Raw genomic sequence first — 17,284 nt, 5'->3', positions numbered from 1 at the left:
AAGTGAAATTTTCACTTGCCAACCGTTTAACCAACAAACTGGGGTAGACCTTGATCACACCTTTCCATCGATGCTACACACGATGCCACTGATATGGGGGATAAGGGTTTAAATCGACGATAACCGATATTCGTATTCATAACCGATCGCGATAATCGTAAAACGCCTGTAGCTCACACAGTTCGCATTGGAACTGGGCGAAATTTTAGCACGGCGTTTAAGTCTAGCGTACCTGACCAATGAAAAAAGAAAATTCGAAAAATTTGAAAGTTTAGAAAATTTCATTTTTATAATTGAATATGAGCAATATCGCGATTTTTGCTCCCAGTAGCATCCCCTTAAAATGAAGTGAAATTTTCACTTGCCAACCGTTTAACCAACAAATTGGGGTAGACCTTGATCACACCTTTCCATCGATGCTACACACGATGCCACTGATATGGGGGATAAGGGTTTAAATCGACGATAACCGATATTCGTATTCATGACCGATCGCGATAATCGTAAAACGCCTGTAGCTCACACAGTTCGCATTGGAACTGGGCGAAATTTTAGCACGGCGTTTAAGTCTAGCGTACCTGACCAATGAAAAAAGAAAATTCGAAAAATTTGAAAGTTTAGAAAATTTCATTTTTATAATTGAATATGAGCAATATCGCGATTTTTGCTCCCAGTAGCATCCCCTTAAAATGAAGTGAAATTTTCACTTGCCAACCGTTTAACCAACAAATTGGGGTAGACCTTGATCACACCTTTCCATCGATGCTACACACGATGCCACTGATATGGGGGATAAGGGTTTAAATCGACGATAACCGATATTCGTATTCATAACCGATCGCGATAATCGTAAAACGCCTGTAGCTCACACAGTTCGCATTGGAACTGGGCGAAATTTTAGCACGGCGTTTAAGTCTAGCGTACCTGACCAATGAAAAAAGAAAATTCGAAAAATTTGAAAGTTTAGAAAATTTCATTTTTATAATTGAATATGAGCAATATCGCGATTTTTGCTCCCAGTAGCATCCCCTTAAAATGAAGTGAAATTTTCACTTGCCAACCGTTTAACCAACAAACTGGGGTAGACCTTGATCACACCTTTCCATCGATGCTACACACGATGCCACTGATATGGGGGATAAGGGTTTAAATCGACGATAACCGATATTCGTATTCATAACCGATCGCGATAATCGTAAAACGCCTGTAGCTCACACAGTTCGCATTGGAACTGGGCGAAATTTTAGCACGGCGTTCAAGTCTAGCGTACCTGACCAATGAAAAAAGAAAATTCGAAAAATTTGAAAGTTTAGAAAATTTCATTTTTATAATTGAATATGAGCAATATCGCGATTTTTGCTCCCAGTAGCATCCCCTTAAAATGAAGTGAAATTTTCACTTGCCAACCGTTTAACCAACAAATTGGGGTAGACCTTGATCACACCTTTCCATCGATGCTACACACGATGCCACTGATATGGGGGATAAGGGTTTAAATCGACGATAACCGATATTCGTATTCATAACCGATCGCGATAATCGTAAAACGCCTGTAGCTCACACAGTTCGCATTGGAACTGGGCGAAATTTTAGCACGGCGTTTAAGTCTAGCGTGCCTGACCAATGAAAAAAGAAAATTCGAAAAATTTGAAAGTTTAGAAAATTTCATTTTTATAATTGAATATGAGCAATATCGCGATTTTTGCTCCCAGTAGCATCCCCTTAAAATGAAGTGAAATATTCACTTGCCAACCGTTTAACCAACAAACTGGGGTAGACCTTGATCATACCTTTCCAACGATGCTACACACGATGCCACTGATATGGGGGATAAGGGTTTAAATCGACGATAACCGATATTCGTATTCATAACCGATCGCGATAATCGTAAAACGCCTGTAGCTCACACAGTTCGCATTGGAACTGGGCGAAATTTCAGCAACTTCCCGGGTCTTCCCACAACGGAAGTGAGCATATGTGCATGTATATGTGGTGTTTAATTTAATGTCATTTTGAACGCTAAAAACTAATTTATGAAAAACATGAGTAGGCTACATTATAAACTTACACATCCCTTTTTCAGGTGTGTCACAAAGCGACCAAGGAGGTTCGTGTCGTGCACACCAAACAAGATGGTGCTTTGTCTGTGGTAAGTGAAGTACATATTTTTACCTAAGTGAAGTACATATTATTTACCTTTTTTATGTTCTCAGATCTTTCCCAAGGCACTAAGAGGAAGCACCCCCTTTTCGTCGATGCTCGAATTTGGTTTTCACGCAAATGAGGTAGGACTGCAGATAACAAATTAATTCAGCAGATAACAAAATTATTTCAACTATGCTAATTGAAACATATGTTTCTTAAAGACGAACGGAGAGTGGAAAACCATGGCAACAAGGAAGCCAGCGGCGTCGACCACCGGGGCTACGAAAGACCTCCAGCCTGCAGTAAGTGGTTTTGTAAAATCTTTAGCATTTGCCAATACAGTTAAGTTGGACCTTTAAACGTACTTACAGACGACCGTTGGAGCACAGGTGTCCGCGCCATCGACCAGCAGTGTTACGAAGGAGGACCCCAAGCCTGCGGTAAGTCATGTTGCAAAGGCTTTTTTAATACTTGTTGAGAGTTTGGACTTCTAAACGGAACTTACTTGCAGAGGAAGGAAGATGAGTGGACCATCGTTAGATCACGAAAGTCCACTTCTTCAACCAGCGGCCTCAAAAAGGAGACTCCTGCGCCTGCGGTAAGTGCTGCGCTTCAACTTTATATTGTCTTGTTAATACTTTTAATCTTAAACAGGCAAATTGGAATTACAATCGTGGTCCTTAGTTTTGTTGCTCGGCACTTTTCCGCGCTTTTTCGGACTAGAGTTTCTCAAGTCCTTTAAAGGAGCTTGAAGATACTTTCCAACCGTCCTATCTGGCCCTGTGGTTCTGGGTTTTTTTGCCCAGCTTTCCTCCTCCTGTGGCTGGACTACTGCCCTCTTACGCCTAGATTTTTGCGCCAACCGAATGTTATCTCTAAATTCACGAACTAATGCATTATTCTGGTCGTCGTACACTTTTGCAAACTCAGCGACATTACAAAACCGCTTTCCAAAACACCGCGTTCGCTTTAATTCCTGCTGACTCTTTTCCATAACGCCTTGCGTCCTGTTGTCTCTAGATAAATTTTGCTCCTCACTTTTAGTTAACTTATCGAAAAATTCCGACGCGCGTATGTACGACTCGTTCTTTCCGTGCCGACCCAAATCGCCTAGCAACAGCCCTGTCCACAGCGCAATTTTCGGCAAACAATTGCTCGTAAATTTTACAAAAAATTCAGGACAATAAAATTCATTTTGTCCGCATGCCTTTTGCATCTGGACAGCCTGTCTTGCTCTACTAATAGCGTTATCAAAGTACTTAACAAATGGGTTGGTTGACGCGATAGCAATTTTGTCAAGTTCATGTTCGCTCTCTCCCGAATCACTTTCAGAAAGAACAAATTGTTTTGAAATACGCTGATTTCGCTCAATTTGTGCTTTCAACCATTTCCAGCTTATTTTTACTTGAGTGTCATTTTTCGAAGTAAATATGATAACCATATGATATAAAATGTTGTTAATTTCTTCGAGAGATCCCGCACACATTAACAAACCCATTACATACATTGCCTCTTGCCTTCTTTTAGGAAGAAGTCCACAAAGGCTTTTCATATTCTTCATAGTGTGGCTGCCACATAAATGAAGAAACGGTTTGCTGAAAGTTCTTTGAGTTGCTTTTCCTGTTACTAAACTAAAACATCGATCTAAATAGGCTTCCAAATCCTCGCTCATGTACACTGACAATAGCGACCGAATAATTGCCATGCTTCCATCGCAAATAATTTGGCGCACAACGGTTTTTCCGACTAATTTATTTTCGTCCGAATAAAACATTTTTAAAAAGTTGGAAATTGAAACGATGTTATGACTGTTGGTCACATAAGTCGCAACAGCCAAAGGGGCTTTTCCCTTGGTCGGGTGACGCACTAATATTTCATACGCGTAATACTGCGCCTTATTCTCTGAAGCTTTAATTACTCCCCCTGTGGCGTCTATGTACATAATATCCGTTTTAGTTCTTTCGTGAAAAATGCGTAAAGTATCCAACGACCAAAGCATAAGGCTACTTGGAATGCTAGAATGAAACCGAATAGTCCCTGGTAACGCGGACTTGCTTCCTGTGCATGTCTCTGCCTGCGCAACTTGCATTGCCCTAATCGCATCGTTTTCGTTACTCGAAGGAAGTTTTATTTTATTAACCTCCGCCCTTGCTTGTCTTAAAACATTGTAAATAGGCGCGTTATCGCGATTGCCTGACTCTTCCACTTGGTCGTCCAACTTGTCTAAGTTTTTTAGGTTTAAGCGACGGGGCAAAACATTAGCCAACTTTTCCTGCACTGCTTTTCTTCTATCACCCTTTAATCTGCAAGCAACGATATCGCCTTTCCTGTGCTTTACATCGCCTGTGTAATTCACCTGAAATGTTTTGCCGGTATTGTTTAGCAAGTCGATACTAAATTTACAAGTGCAAAATTCAAATGTACAATAACCTATACAATTAAAAGAACGGGTTTTATCGTTTTTTTTATTCCAAAAATGCCTTGTAAAACCAAAACTACAGAAAGGGTTATGTTTTTTAAGTGCTTGACGAAACACATCACACCAATTTTTATTGGTAAAACTTCGGCCAACTACGGATGATTTTAACGGAATCCACTCGGATTCGGTGAGTTTAAATGTTTGCTGTTCTGCTATTTTTGTATCAGGAGTCCAAAACTCGCAGCTGTTATTTTCAACGACGGCGGTATCGTATTCGACAAATGACGACCCGTGGTCACATGTGTTACTAAACGACGAATTGCTCTCACACAACATAGGATCTGCACAACACTCATCCTCACTAATTTCAACACCGCTACTACTACTACCACAACTTTCCTCGCCCGACACATAGTCACCAGCACAGTCAACACCTGTCACACTCTCCTCACCTTGATTTTCATTAAATGCATGAGAATTTTGCGCAAAAAAATGCTTGAGCGATCGAACTTCGCGGTTAAGGTCTTTTTTTGACATTTTTTTCGTCTTTAGTTGTTTTACCAAAGTAACCCAGCTAGTACAGCATGAAGGGTCAAAATTAAACGTTTCAATTGCGGCCTTAATTAACTTAATTTTATCAATGAGATTAACGTCACAACTCTTAATATTTTTTGCATTATCCATACGAGACACATCCTCAACATTCAATAAAGCACTACCAGTGCACAACTTTCCTCGCCCGACACATAGTCACCAGCACAGTCAACACCTGAAGCACCACTACACAACATGGGCTCTGCACAACACTCATCCTCACTAATTTCAACACCGCTACTACTACTACCACAACTTTCCTCGCCCGACACATAGTCACCAGCACAGTCAACACCTGTCACACTCTCCTCACCTTGATTTTCATTAAATGCATGAGAATTTTGCGCAAAAAAATGCTTGAGCGATCGAACTTCGCGGTTAAGGTCTTTCTTTGACATTTTTTTCGTCTTTAGTTGTTTTACCAAAGTAACCCAGCTAGCACCGCATGAAGGGTCAAAATTAAACGTTTTGATTGCGGCCTCAATTAACTTAATTTTATCATCATTTTGTGCTGTACTGCGTGCTGTTCCGCCATAAATTCGTTTCGTCAGCTGCGAGAAACACACAGGTTGATTAAAAAAAGATAATGACAAGGTGAATTATTTTACAACATAACTTACGGCCGGCTTAGGGTCCTCCTTTTTGAGCTCACTGGTCCACTCATCTTTCTTCCTCTGCAAGTAAATTCCGTTTAAAAGTCTAAACTTCCAAACAAGTATTAAAAAACCTGTGCAACATCACTTACCGCAGGCTTGGGGTCCTCCTTTTCTACCCCGCTGGTCAATAGAACTGATGTCTGTGTTCCCACGGTCCTCTAGAAGAAAATATAGTTTCGAGTTAGATTAAGATTAAAAGTATTAACAAGACAATATAAAGTTGAATCGCAGCACTTACCTCAGGCGCAGGAGTCTCCTTTTTTAGGCCGCTGGTTGAAGGGGTGGATGTCCGTGCTCCAACGGTCCTCTAGAAGAAAATATAGCTTCGAGTTAGATTAAGATTAAAAGTATTAACAAGACAATATAAAGTTGAAGCGCAGCACTTACCTCAGGCGCAGGAGTCTCCTTTTTTAGGCCGCTAGTTGAAGGGGTGGATGTCCGTGCTCCAACGGTCCTCTAGAAGAAAATATAGCTTCGAGTTAGATTAAGATTAAAAGTATTAACAAGACAATATAAAGTTGAAGCGCAGCTCTTACCGCAGGCGCAGGAGTCTCCTTTTTTAGGCCGCTGGTTGAAGGGGTGGATGTCCGTGCTCCAACGGTCCTCTAGAAGAAAATATAGCTTCGAGTTAGATTAAGATTAAAAGTATTAACAAGACAATATAAAGTTGAAGCGCAGCACTTACCTCAGGCGCAGGAGTCTCCTTTTTTAGGCCGCTAGTTGAAGGGGTGGATGTCCGTGCTCCAACGGTCCTCTAGAAGAAAATATAGCTTCGAGTTAGATTAAGATTAAAAGTATTAAAAAGACAATATAAAGTTGAAGCGCAGCTCTTACCGCAGGCGCAGGAGTCTCCTTTTTTAGGCCGCTAGTTGAAGGTGTGGATGTCCGTGCTCCAACGGTCCTCTAGAAGAAAATATAGCTTCGAGTTAGATTTAAGATTAAAAGTATTAACAAGACAATATAAAGTTGAAGCGCAGCACTTACCGCAGGCGCAGGAGTCTCCTTTTTGAGGCCGCTGGTTGAAGAAGTGGACTTTCGTGATCTAACGATGGTCCACTCATCTTCCTTCCTCTGCAAGTAAGTTCCGTTTAGAAGTCCAAACTCTCAACAAGTATTAAAAAAGCCTTTGCAACATGACTTACCGCAGGCTTGGGGTCCTCCTTCGTAACACTGCTGGTCGATGGCGCGGACACCTGTGCTCCAACGGTCGTCTGTAAGTACGTTTAAAGGTCCAACTTAACTGTATTGGCAAATGCTAAAGATTTTACAAAACCACTTACTGCAGGCTGGAGGTCTTTCGTAGCCCCGGTGGTCGACGCCGCTGGCTTCCTTGTTGCCATGGTTTTCCACTCTCCGTTCGTCTTTAAGAAACATATGTTTCAATTAGCATAGTTGAAATAATTTTGTTATCTGCTGAATTAATTTGTTATCTGCAGTCCTACCTCATTTGCGTGAAAACCAAATTCGAGCATCGACGAAAAGGGGGTGCTTCCTCTTAGTGCCTTGGGAAAGATCTGAGAACATAAAAAAGGTAAATAATATGTACTTCACTTAGGTAAAAATATGTACTTCACTTACCACAGACAAAGCACCATCTTGTTTGGTGTGCACGACACGAACCTCCTTGGTCGCTTTGTGACACACCTGAAAAAGGGATGTGTAAGTTTATAATGTAGCCTACTCATGTTTTTCATAAATTAGTTTTTAGCGTTCAAAATGACATTAAATTAAACACCACATATACATGCACATATGCTCACTTCCGTTGTGGGAAGACCCGGGAAGTTGCTGAAATTTCGCCCAGTTCCAATGCGAACTGTGTGAGCTACAGGCGTTTTACGATTATCGCGATCGGTTATGAATACGAATATCGGTTATCGTCGATTTAAACCCTTATCCCCCATATCAGTGGCATCGTGTGTAGCATCGTTGGAAAGGTATGATCAAGGTCTACCCCAGTTTGTTGGTTAAACGGTTGGCAAGTGAATATTTCACTTCATTTTAAGGGGATGCTACTGGGAGCAAAAATCGCGATATTGCTCATATTCAATTATAAAAATGAAATTTTCTAAACTTTCAAATTTTTCGAATTTTCTTTTTTCATTGGTCAGGTACGCTAGACTTAAACGCCGTGCTAAAATTTCGCCCAGTTCCAATGCGAACTGTGTGAGCTACAGGCGTTTTACGATTATCGCGATCGGTTATGAATACGAATATCGGTTATCGTCGATTTAAACCCTTATCCCCCATATCAGTGGCATCGTGTGTAGCATCGATGGAAAGGTGTGATCAAGGTCTACCCCAATTTGTTGGTTAAACGGTTGGCAAGTGAAAATTTCACTTCATTTTAAGGGGATGCTACTGGGAGCAAAAATCGCGATATTGCTCATATTCAATTATAAAAATGAAATTTTCTAAACTTTCAAATTTTTCGAATTTTCTTTTTTCATTGGTCAGGTACGCTAGACTTAAACGCCGTGCTAAAATTTCGCCCAGTTCCAATGCGAACTGTGTGAGCTACAGGCGTTTTACGATTATCGCGATCGGTTATGAATACGAATATCGGTTATCGTCGATTTAAACCCTTATCCCCCATATCAGTGGCATCGTGTGTAGCATCGATGGAAAGGTGTGATCAAGGTCTACCCCAGTTTGTTGGTTAAACGGTTGGCAAGTGAAAATTTCACTTCATTTTAAGGGGATGCTACTGGGAGCAAAAATCGCGATATTGCTCATATTCAATTATAAAAATGAAATTTTCTAAACTTTCAAATTTTTCGAATTTTCTTTTTTCATTGGTCAGGTACGCTAGACTTAAACGCCGTGCTAAAATTTCGCCCAGTTCCAATGCGAACTGTGTGAGCTACAGGCGTTTTACGATTATCGCGATCGGTTATGAATACGAATATCGGTTATCGTCGATTTAAACCCTTATCCCCCATATCAGTGGCATCGTGTGTAGCATCGATGGAAAGGTGTGATCAAGGTCTACCCCAATTTGTTGGTTAAACGGTTGGCAAGTGAAAATTTCACTTCATTTTAAGGGGATGCTACTGGGAGCAAAAATCGCGATATTGCTCATATTCAATTATAAAAATGAAATTTTCTAAACTTTCAAATTTTTCGAATTTTCTTTTTTCATTGGTCAGGTACGCTAGACTTAAACGCCGTGCTAAAATTTCGCCCAGTTCCAATGCGAACTGTGTGAGCTACAGGCGTTTTACGATTATCGCGATCGGTTATGAATACGAATATCGGTTATCGTCGATTTAAACCCTTATCCCCCATATCAGTGGCATCGTGTGTAGCATCGATGGAAAGGTGTGATCAAGGTCTACCCCAGTTTGTTGGTTAAACGGTTGGCAAGTGAAAATTTCACTTCATTTTAAGGGGATGCTACTGGGAGCAAAAATCGCGATATTGCTCATATTCAATTATAAAAATGAAATTTTCTAAACTTTAAAATTTTTCGAATTTTCTTTTTTCATTGGTCAGGTACGCTAGACTTAAACGCCATGCTGAAATTTCGCCCAGTTCCAATGCGAACTGTGTGAGCTACAGGCGTTTTACGATTATCGCGATCGGTTATGAATACGAATATCGGTTATCGTCGATTTAAACCCTTATCCCCCATATCAGTGGCATCGTGTGTAGCATCGATGGAAAGGTGTGATCAAGGTCTACCCCAATTTGTTGGTTAAACGGTTGGCAAGTGAAAATTTCACTTCATTTTAAGGGGATGCTACTGGGAGCAAAAATCGCGATATTGCTCATATTCAATTATAAAAATGAAATTTTCTAAACTTTCAAATTTTTCGAATTTTCTTTTTTCATTGGTCAGGTACGCTAGACTTAAACGCCGTGCTAAAATTTCGCCCAGTTCCAATGCGAACTGTGTGAGCTACAGGCGTTTTACGATTATCGCGATCGGTTATGAATACGAATATCGGTTATCGTCGATTTAAACCCTTATCCCCCATATCAGTGGCATCGTGTGTAGCATCGATGGAAAGGTGTGATCAAGGTCTACCCCAGTTTGTTGGTTAAACGGTTGGCAAGTGAAAATTTCACTTCATTTTAAGGGGATGCTACTGGGAGCAAAAATCGCGATATTGCTCATATTCAATTATAAAAATGAAATTTTCTAAACTTTAAAATTTTTCGAATTTTCTTTTTTCATTGGTCAGGTACGCTAGACTTAAACGCCATGCTGAAATTTCGCCCAGTTCCAATGCGAACTGTGTGAGCTACAGGCGTTTTACGATTATCGCGATCTGTTATAAATACGAATATCGGTTATCGTCGATTTAAACCCTTATCCCCCATATCAGTGGCATCGTGTGTAGTGTCGTTGGAAAGGTGTGATCAAGGTCTACCCCAATTTGTTGGTTAAACGGTTGGCAAGTGAAAATTTCACTTCATTTTAAGGGAATGCTACTGGGAGCAAAAATGGCGATTATATCGCATGGTTATTTATGAATATAAATATCGGTTATCGTCGATTTAAACCCTTATCCCCCATATCAGTGGCATCGTGTGTAGCATCGTTGGAAAGGTGTGATCAAGGTCTACCCCAATTTGTTGGTTAAACGGTTGGCAAGTGAAAATTTCTCTTCATTTTGAGGGGATGCTACTGGGAGCAAAAATGGCGATTATATCGCATGGTTATTTATGAATATAAATATCGGTTATCGTCGATTTAAACCCTTATCCCCCATATCAGTGGCATCATGTGTAGTATCCTTGGAAAGGTGTGTTCAAGGTCTACCCCAATTTGTTGGTTAAACGGTTGGCAAATATTTTTATATTTTAATATTCGGCGAATATTAATATTCAATATTAATATTTTTTTTAATTTTAAATTTTTTTTTTTGATATTCCTAAAATATAGACCTGTATTAGTGTGGTTGTAAAATATTTTTTTTCTAGGTGATGAATAAATATGTTTATTTTGCCTTTGAAATTGTAGGATGAGATAGGGCGAGATTTTGTAGGTTGGCTAGCTCTTGGTACCTACCTCCGTTAGGGAATTGTTCGTGTCATTTCATTCTAAACACCCCTTTCCGAAACCGCACCCTGATTTTGTAATAAATCCAACTTCTACAAAACTGCATAACGCCAAACTAGATTGTAAGTTATAAACCAAAGTCGAACCGTAGTTTACGGCGCCGCTAAATGTTCAGTGCAATTTGTTTTGTTTTTTCTTTTTGTTTTTTTAAAGTTTTTTTTTGCTACCAGTCCATCAAAGTATAACGAACTCCACTGAACAACGTACAATGGTTTACTTATTTTTTAGCTTGTTGTCATTTGAAAGGGTTATTATGAGGCGATGAAACGACCATGAAAGATAAACTTATTATATACGCTATACGAATTGTAAATCTAACAACGGCCAATCTTCAGGTCCTTGTCAAAAAAGTGATAAAGGCAAGAACAACAGTTGGAAAGATAAAGGCAAAATATTGACCAATCTTAAAAAAAACGCATATTTTTAATGTTTATCGTTTTCAAATGTGCTAACTGCTTCTTTTTGAATTTTTAACAATCTTTAATATATATTTTACGAATCATTTTTGATTGTTGTTTACAGTAAAGACTATATTATGAGTTTTAAGTTTAGTAGGCCTATAAGATATTTACGTTTAACCTAAACCGAAACTTTATTAACCGGTTTTGAAAGTAACGTTTATGTAAAACAATAAATAAAGTCGAAGCGATGCTTAGTCGGAAACAAATTGCTACAAAAATCTCAAACCTGAACCAAGGGCCGGATTAAGGACATGAGAGGCCCTAGGCTATTCCATTTGTGAGGCCCTTCCCCATTTTTGAGCTCAGAATTTCTCTCTAAACAACATCACATGTCATTGCTTAATGTTAAAAATAAGTGAATAAACTCTTCGTTCTTTTAACTTTCCACATTCTTGGGTGCAAATTTTTAAATAAAATAATAAAAATTTAGTTAAGGCCGTTTTGCTTTCAAATTTAATTTCTTTGATCAAACAACCGTTACAATATTTGTAAAGTTTATTTATGAGAATCAATGAGAAATAGTTACAGGCTTACAGCCATCAACCTAGAGTAAGACTAGGCTACGATTTTTTTATAGCTTTCGTCAAAGCAAAATCATACAAAAGTTCATCAAAATTTATCTGTTGAAGTTTGTCACTCTCAATGCACTGAATGCTCAGTGCGGACAACCTTTCTTGACACATTGCCGATCCCAGTTTATTTTTGATGCTTTTGAGCCTTGAGAAAAATCTCTCTCCTGAGCAGTTAGTGACCATTAATCTTAGAAACAGTCTTAATATTGCTTCCATATTAGGAAAGGCAGTGTTTATGTTTTTCCTTGTCTCCATGAGACAAAGAAATAGATTGCTCTTCTGTACCGGTAAGCCCTTGGTTTTGTGTTTGTCTCACGTACAAATAAAATTGTAGAAGCTCTTCAGTAAGTTTCGGGTCAACATCTTACGGATACGCTTCCTTTAAAAGTTCTACGCCTCGTACAATTTCTACCATAGTTGCTTTCAGATTAGCAAGAAAGAGGAAGATTTGTGCAATGTCACTGTACACATTATAGCTCTTCTTTTTAAATTGGCTTGAAGTGCGTCGAGCATAGGGACAAAGGAATTTATTTTAAACATTTCCTTTGCAGAAAGTTCACTTAAACCGTCAGGTGCATTTCTTTGTCTCCTAGTGACAGCTCTGTAGTTAATATTCGGCAAGGTTGCTTTTGCTTCCTAATCAAACTCGTCAAACCCATCTCTAATTTCGCTTAGAAGGTCCACAAGTGAACTGTACAATTCGGCAAGTACTTAATAACGATTCAGATTTCTGAAGAACTTTGCTAACCCTATGAAAACGACCTAGCACTGCGCCCCCATTATTAAGATACAAACGACGTAACAATGACTGTTTACAACAGGGGTCGGCAACCTTTTTCTAGTCGCTGGCCAAAACCAAACTTAGAAAGGTCTCTGCGGGCCACACAAAATGTTAACTAAGAATTGTGTTTTTGAAATGTTAGAACAACTGTGAATCGCGGGCCTTGGATATGTTTTTCACTTAAAGACGTGTTTAATTACATTTACAGAGACAGTGAAGTGTTGCGCAAAGCGCTTGTTTAGTTTAAAATTCTAGTTCACACGTCGTCATCCATACTACTAATGAAAAGTGTAATAAAACTACTTTAAGGAAACGCGATGACATTTCATTTGAATCTAGCTTTTTCGCAATTAAGTAGTGAAAATAGTTAAAAAGTATGTGAAATGGACTTGTCTAAGTTTGTCAAAGAGGCGGCGAGCCGGATGAATTACATCGGCGGCCCGTGGCCTGTAGGTTGCCGACCCCTGGTTTAGGCCTACAACGTGGTTGAAACCAGTTGTGTATGGAATTTTCTACTTTTGAATATAAAGCATGCGTGTTGATTACAAGTCTCATTAAACTAATTTGCCTCGACCAATCAACCTCGCTATTGCTTCATTAAGTATTGCTGTAGTCTGATAACAAATCCACACAGTTTTTGTTGGCTATTATGGGCAATCTTTAACAATAACGCGTTCACACAAGTGAAATACTTTTATCTGTTACGGAAGTATATGTGCCATGATATAACATTTATCATGTGTGAAACAGCCGAATGCTTTGTTCTCAGAATGACAGCAAGTGTTTGGTAAAAGGCGTGAAAAAGTGACAAATCATAAATCGTAACATATTTGATAAATACGCAATACAATAAATTCCAAATTATCCACTAATTATTACTTATGACGCTACAAATATACCTATATATTTACTTTAGGTAGGGTTTAAACTTGTCAAGTTTTGTCAAGTTCGAAACCGAATTTCGAGGCCACTGGACGTTGAGGCACTAGGCTTCATTCTGCCTAGCCTATTGGTAAATCCGGCCCTGCCTGAACCGGATAAGCCAAACGGTTCGACTTTCTGTTTAAAACCATAAAGCAAAAGGATAAAGCGGATTTAATATGTACGGTATAATAAAACATGCTTTGCTAGTTGTTAACGAACCGCAAGAAAGACATGCTACAACTTTTATAGAGTGTGTGTATTTTTTCACGGCTGGCCTATCTATATAACTTACCTGGCCAACGGCCGTATTATATATAGATTGTTGTCACGAAAAAGCATAAACAACTATTATTATTGAATCTGCTTTAAAAACAAAGCTACGTGGATTGTTGGCGGAATATCTGGACAAAAAATTGCTTCCAGAACGACTTTCAAATAAAATATTTTTGGCCGGTAATAGTTATAGTATCATTGCTAGAACCATAGTTCTACTAACGTTGGAAAACTAAAACCACGGTATTATTTTAAGAGCGTTATTTATTTTTCTTTTAGTGGTTTGCTTAGATATTCGAGTTTTTGCAATTAACATAGGGGTTTTGTATTTCTTTAAGCATAACATTTTTGCGATAGAATTACGTCACCGGGTAATCGTTGTATATTGTTTTCTTGGTAATAATATTTTATGGATGAGTGAGTAATTTCTTTTCTATGCTATTTTAGGTTGGTTAGAATTATATTGCAGGCTGTAAATGTTTGTAGAAACGTTATCTGCCAATTAATAACACGCTAAAATGTAGGTTGTGGATATTATTACTTTGTAGTAAGTTTTATTAGCGCTGTTAACAATTGTTATAAAATTTTGCGTTTTTATTGCCACAAGCAAATGTTTTCATTTCAACATTGAAAAAATTATTTGTAGCCAACCCATCAGAGGCCAGTGTTGTCAGATTAGTTTAGGACTGTGTGGCTATGTCCGGATCGTTTGGGTTACACATACACCCCTCTGACCAAATAATGATAATTTGGGTTGAAGTTTTGGTTCCAGTCAAAAGTAAACCCAACACTATGACGCATGGGAAAATTGGATAAATGCACACCCGAATTAGTAAATTGTACACCTACATTTCCGAATTCGGTTGAGTTGTGTTATTATTCTGTACTCAGATGTGCATAAAAAAATGATTGCAACTTGGAAATTTGGGACTGCACACCCAAGATCCTGCAAAAAGTGACATAAAATGCATGACCGATTGGCTTGCTTCCAATTAGTGTTTATATGTCCCGGATTAGAAACTTTGGATTTTGTGTGGGGGAGGTGCCGCTGTAATGACGTTTCTGCCCAAATTTGCGTGGCTGTAATACTGTTATTACTTATTTGTACAATTTGCACCCTGCTGATAATACCAAAGGGAAGTACGCAGATCAAAATTCTTTGCTTAAATTTAATTTTTAAATTTTAAGGTTGAATATGATTGAATATTAATATTCATAAATATGAAATATTAATATTCATAAATATGAATGTTAATATTTTAATGTTTTGTGTTTTTTAGAAGTCTGATTGCTGGCTAACTTAGGTTACTTTGAGTAATGTGTAGAAATTTCTGATCGATATCTTGTTTACTTCCGGAGATATTATGCAAAGTATTTTGAGTAAGGTTATTTCTTCTAATTGATTTTTGTCATGCAGGTGAAGCTATATGTTTTGTAGTTAAATTGTAATGTCAACTGAAACTATAAGTTTTCCGTTTTTTAATCAATTGATAACAAATTATGGAAGCTCCGGTTGCCCAATTAGATGATGAATGGGACAACTTTTCCAGATTTTCTCCAACGAGCAAGGAACATTCAGATACCCTTAGTTTTGATAATATTAAGCTTGAAAACACTTTAAACCATGACAACGTCCAGTATAAAAGCATGGAAGACCTTGTTCATTCTTTTGAAGAGACACTAGCATCATCCTTTCGAGTTGAGTGTAAACCAAGTAGTGTAAGCAATGAAATAATTTCAAGCCTGGAAGAAAATGTTTTGTTCAACAACATAATTTGGAAAACAATAACTGACAACTATGGATTAGTCCAACCACTGGATTGGCATAAATCTCATATTCGCAAGTTGCATATGTCATCCCTTGAGTTAGATCATTTGGATGATACAGCAAAATCTGTAGCAAGCAATAATAATTCCAATAAAGATATTGAAGATGAGGAACTTGTTGAGCAAATGGACCTGCATAAGATGGTGGAATACAATGCATACTCAGAACAAGACAATACCATGTTTTTTACTCAATCTTTGGACACCAATGAGACAGTAATGCAAACTGCTGACGAAGTTATCCAAGAACTGGAACAGATAATGATGAAAACTGAAGATGACAATGAGGCTGTTGACCTCGAGATACAAGAACAAACTGGTATAATTATAAGTGACTCTTTATATACAGATGACCATGACCTACTTGATGGAAATAGTGTAAGGGCAAGTAGAAGATCAATTGGTTCTCCATCCAGCCAAGAAGAAAGTGACAGGGCAACAGAACTTAAATATTTATCTGTTACCGAATTGAGTTCCATTTGCGAACAACTGGAGTCTGAAGTGAAAGAACTGTCGGCAGAGTTACTTCAGCAACTTAACAATAGGGACGAGCTCCAGTTTAACAATGAAGTACGTAATACCTTGATATCCAGTGTGTTGGAGGTTCAGTACAAACAAGAACAATTTTGTAAGTCAAATCCAACTTCCATTATAAGTGGCAAGAAATTTGGCAGACTTAAGCGCAGTGCCACTACCGATTCTGTTACCAGTAGGGATGGCCGTTACTTAACAACTGTCATTCCTTGTAACAGAGATGATCTTACACTCAGCAACTTACAGGCCATGATTCGATTGCTAAATGCAATTAAAGCAGATAGTGAAGAAGTACCTACACTTTTGACAACTTATATATTGACAGTTCTGTGTCCTGCACCCTCTGGAACTCACCAAAATACATTGAAGCTGTAACGTGTTTGTTTTAAATCGGGTCATGAATAAATTGCTCTTATAAGCGACTTCATATGTGTGAACTGCATGCTACCTTGTTTCTTTTAAACAACCATGTAAATACACCCTTAAGCATATTTAATTTTACTGTGAATCACTGCAAGTGAGTTTTAGCTGATTCTTGATTTTCCTCGTTTCTTAGTATTAATTGTAAGGTTTGCCTATATAGTGACATATTACACTATCATGCATTTTTTAGTTTCATTTGCTGTGAAACTCTTTTGCTAATCAATTTGTGTGCATTTATATTGCTATATATAAATAACAAATCTTAGCTTTGGGTCAGTATTAATTTTATAAATTTTGTATTTTGTCTGACTAAAATTGCCAAATATTATTGTATATAAATCGAACATAACATGATAGATGACACATGACAGTAATATTATGCACTAGGGTTTTAATTCAAAATGACAAGCAAGTTTGTATGTAGATCTAGATATAAACATAATATTATGCAGTACTAACTTATTTTTTGTTCGCTATTAGTTGTTTTTGTAATTCAATGGTTAACTTCCAATATGTTAGGTTACAAACTTGTATTATTATTACCTTTAAATTAGTTCCTGCGGAACAAGTTTTTGTGTGGTACTGTACTACATTATGTTTTGTAATC

At 38.2% G+C, this 17,284-nt stretch overlaps 1 protein-coding gene across 1 annotated transcript; it reads left to right on the top strand.

Annotated features, from left to right (window-relative positions):
- The first annotated feature begins 15,314 nt into the window (after positions 1-15,314).
- On the top strand, positions 15,315-17,252 carry LOC146161023 (fasciculation and elongation protein zeta-2-like). Its single transcript, XM_083384572.1, has one exon. The coding sequence runs from the start codon at positions 15,394-15,396 to the stop codon at positions 16,627-16,629; it is 1,236 nt and encodes a 411-aa protein (XP_083240698.1). The 5' UTR covers positions 15,315-15,393; the 3' UTR covers positions 16,630-17,252.
- Positions 17,253-17,284: the final 32 nt, after the last annotated feature.

Source organism: Ascidiella aspersa, chromosome 3, assembly GCF_963924565.1.
Source record: "Ascidiella aspersa chromosome 3, kaAscAspe10.2, whole genome shotgun sequence".
Taxonomy (NCBI): Eukaryota; Metazoa; Chordata; class Ascidiacea; order Phlebobranchia; family Ascidiidae; genus Ascidiella; species Ascidiella aspersa.
The sequence above is the reverse complement of the archived record's forward strand: the minus strand, read 5'-3'. Positions and strand labels throughout refer to the sequence as shown.

Bases quoted from the DNA above. Each gene is read 5' to 3' on its own strand.
- LOC146161023 (XM_083384572.1), top strand. From the start codon at position 15,394: ATGGAAGCTCCGGTTGCCCAATTAGATGATGAATGGGACAACTTTTCC.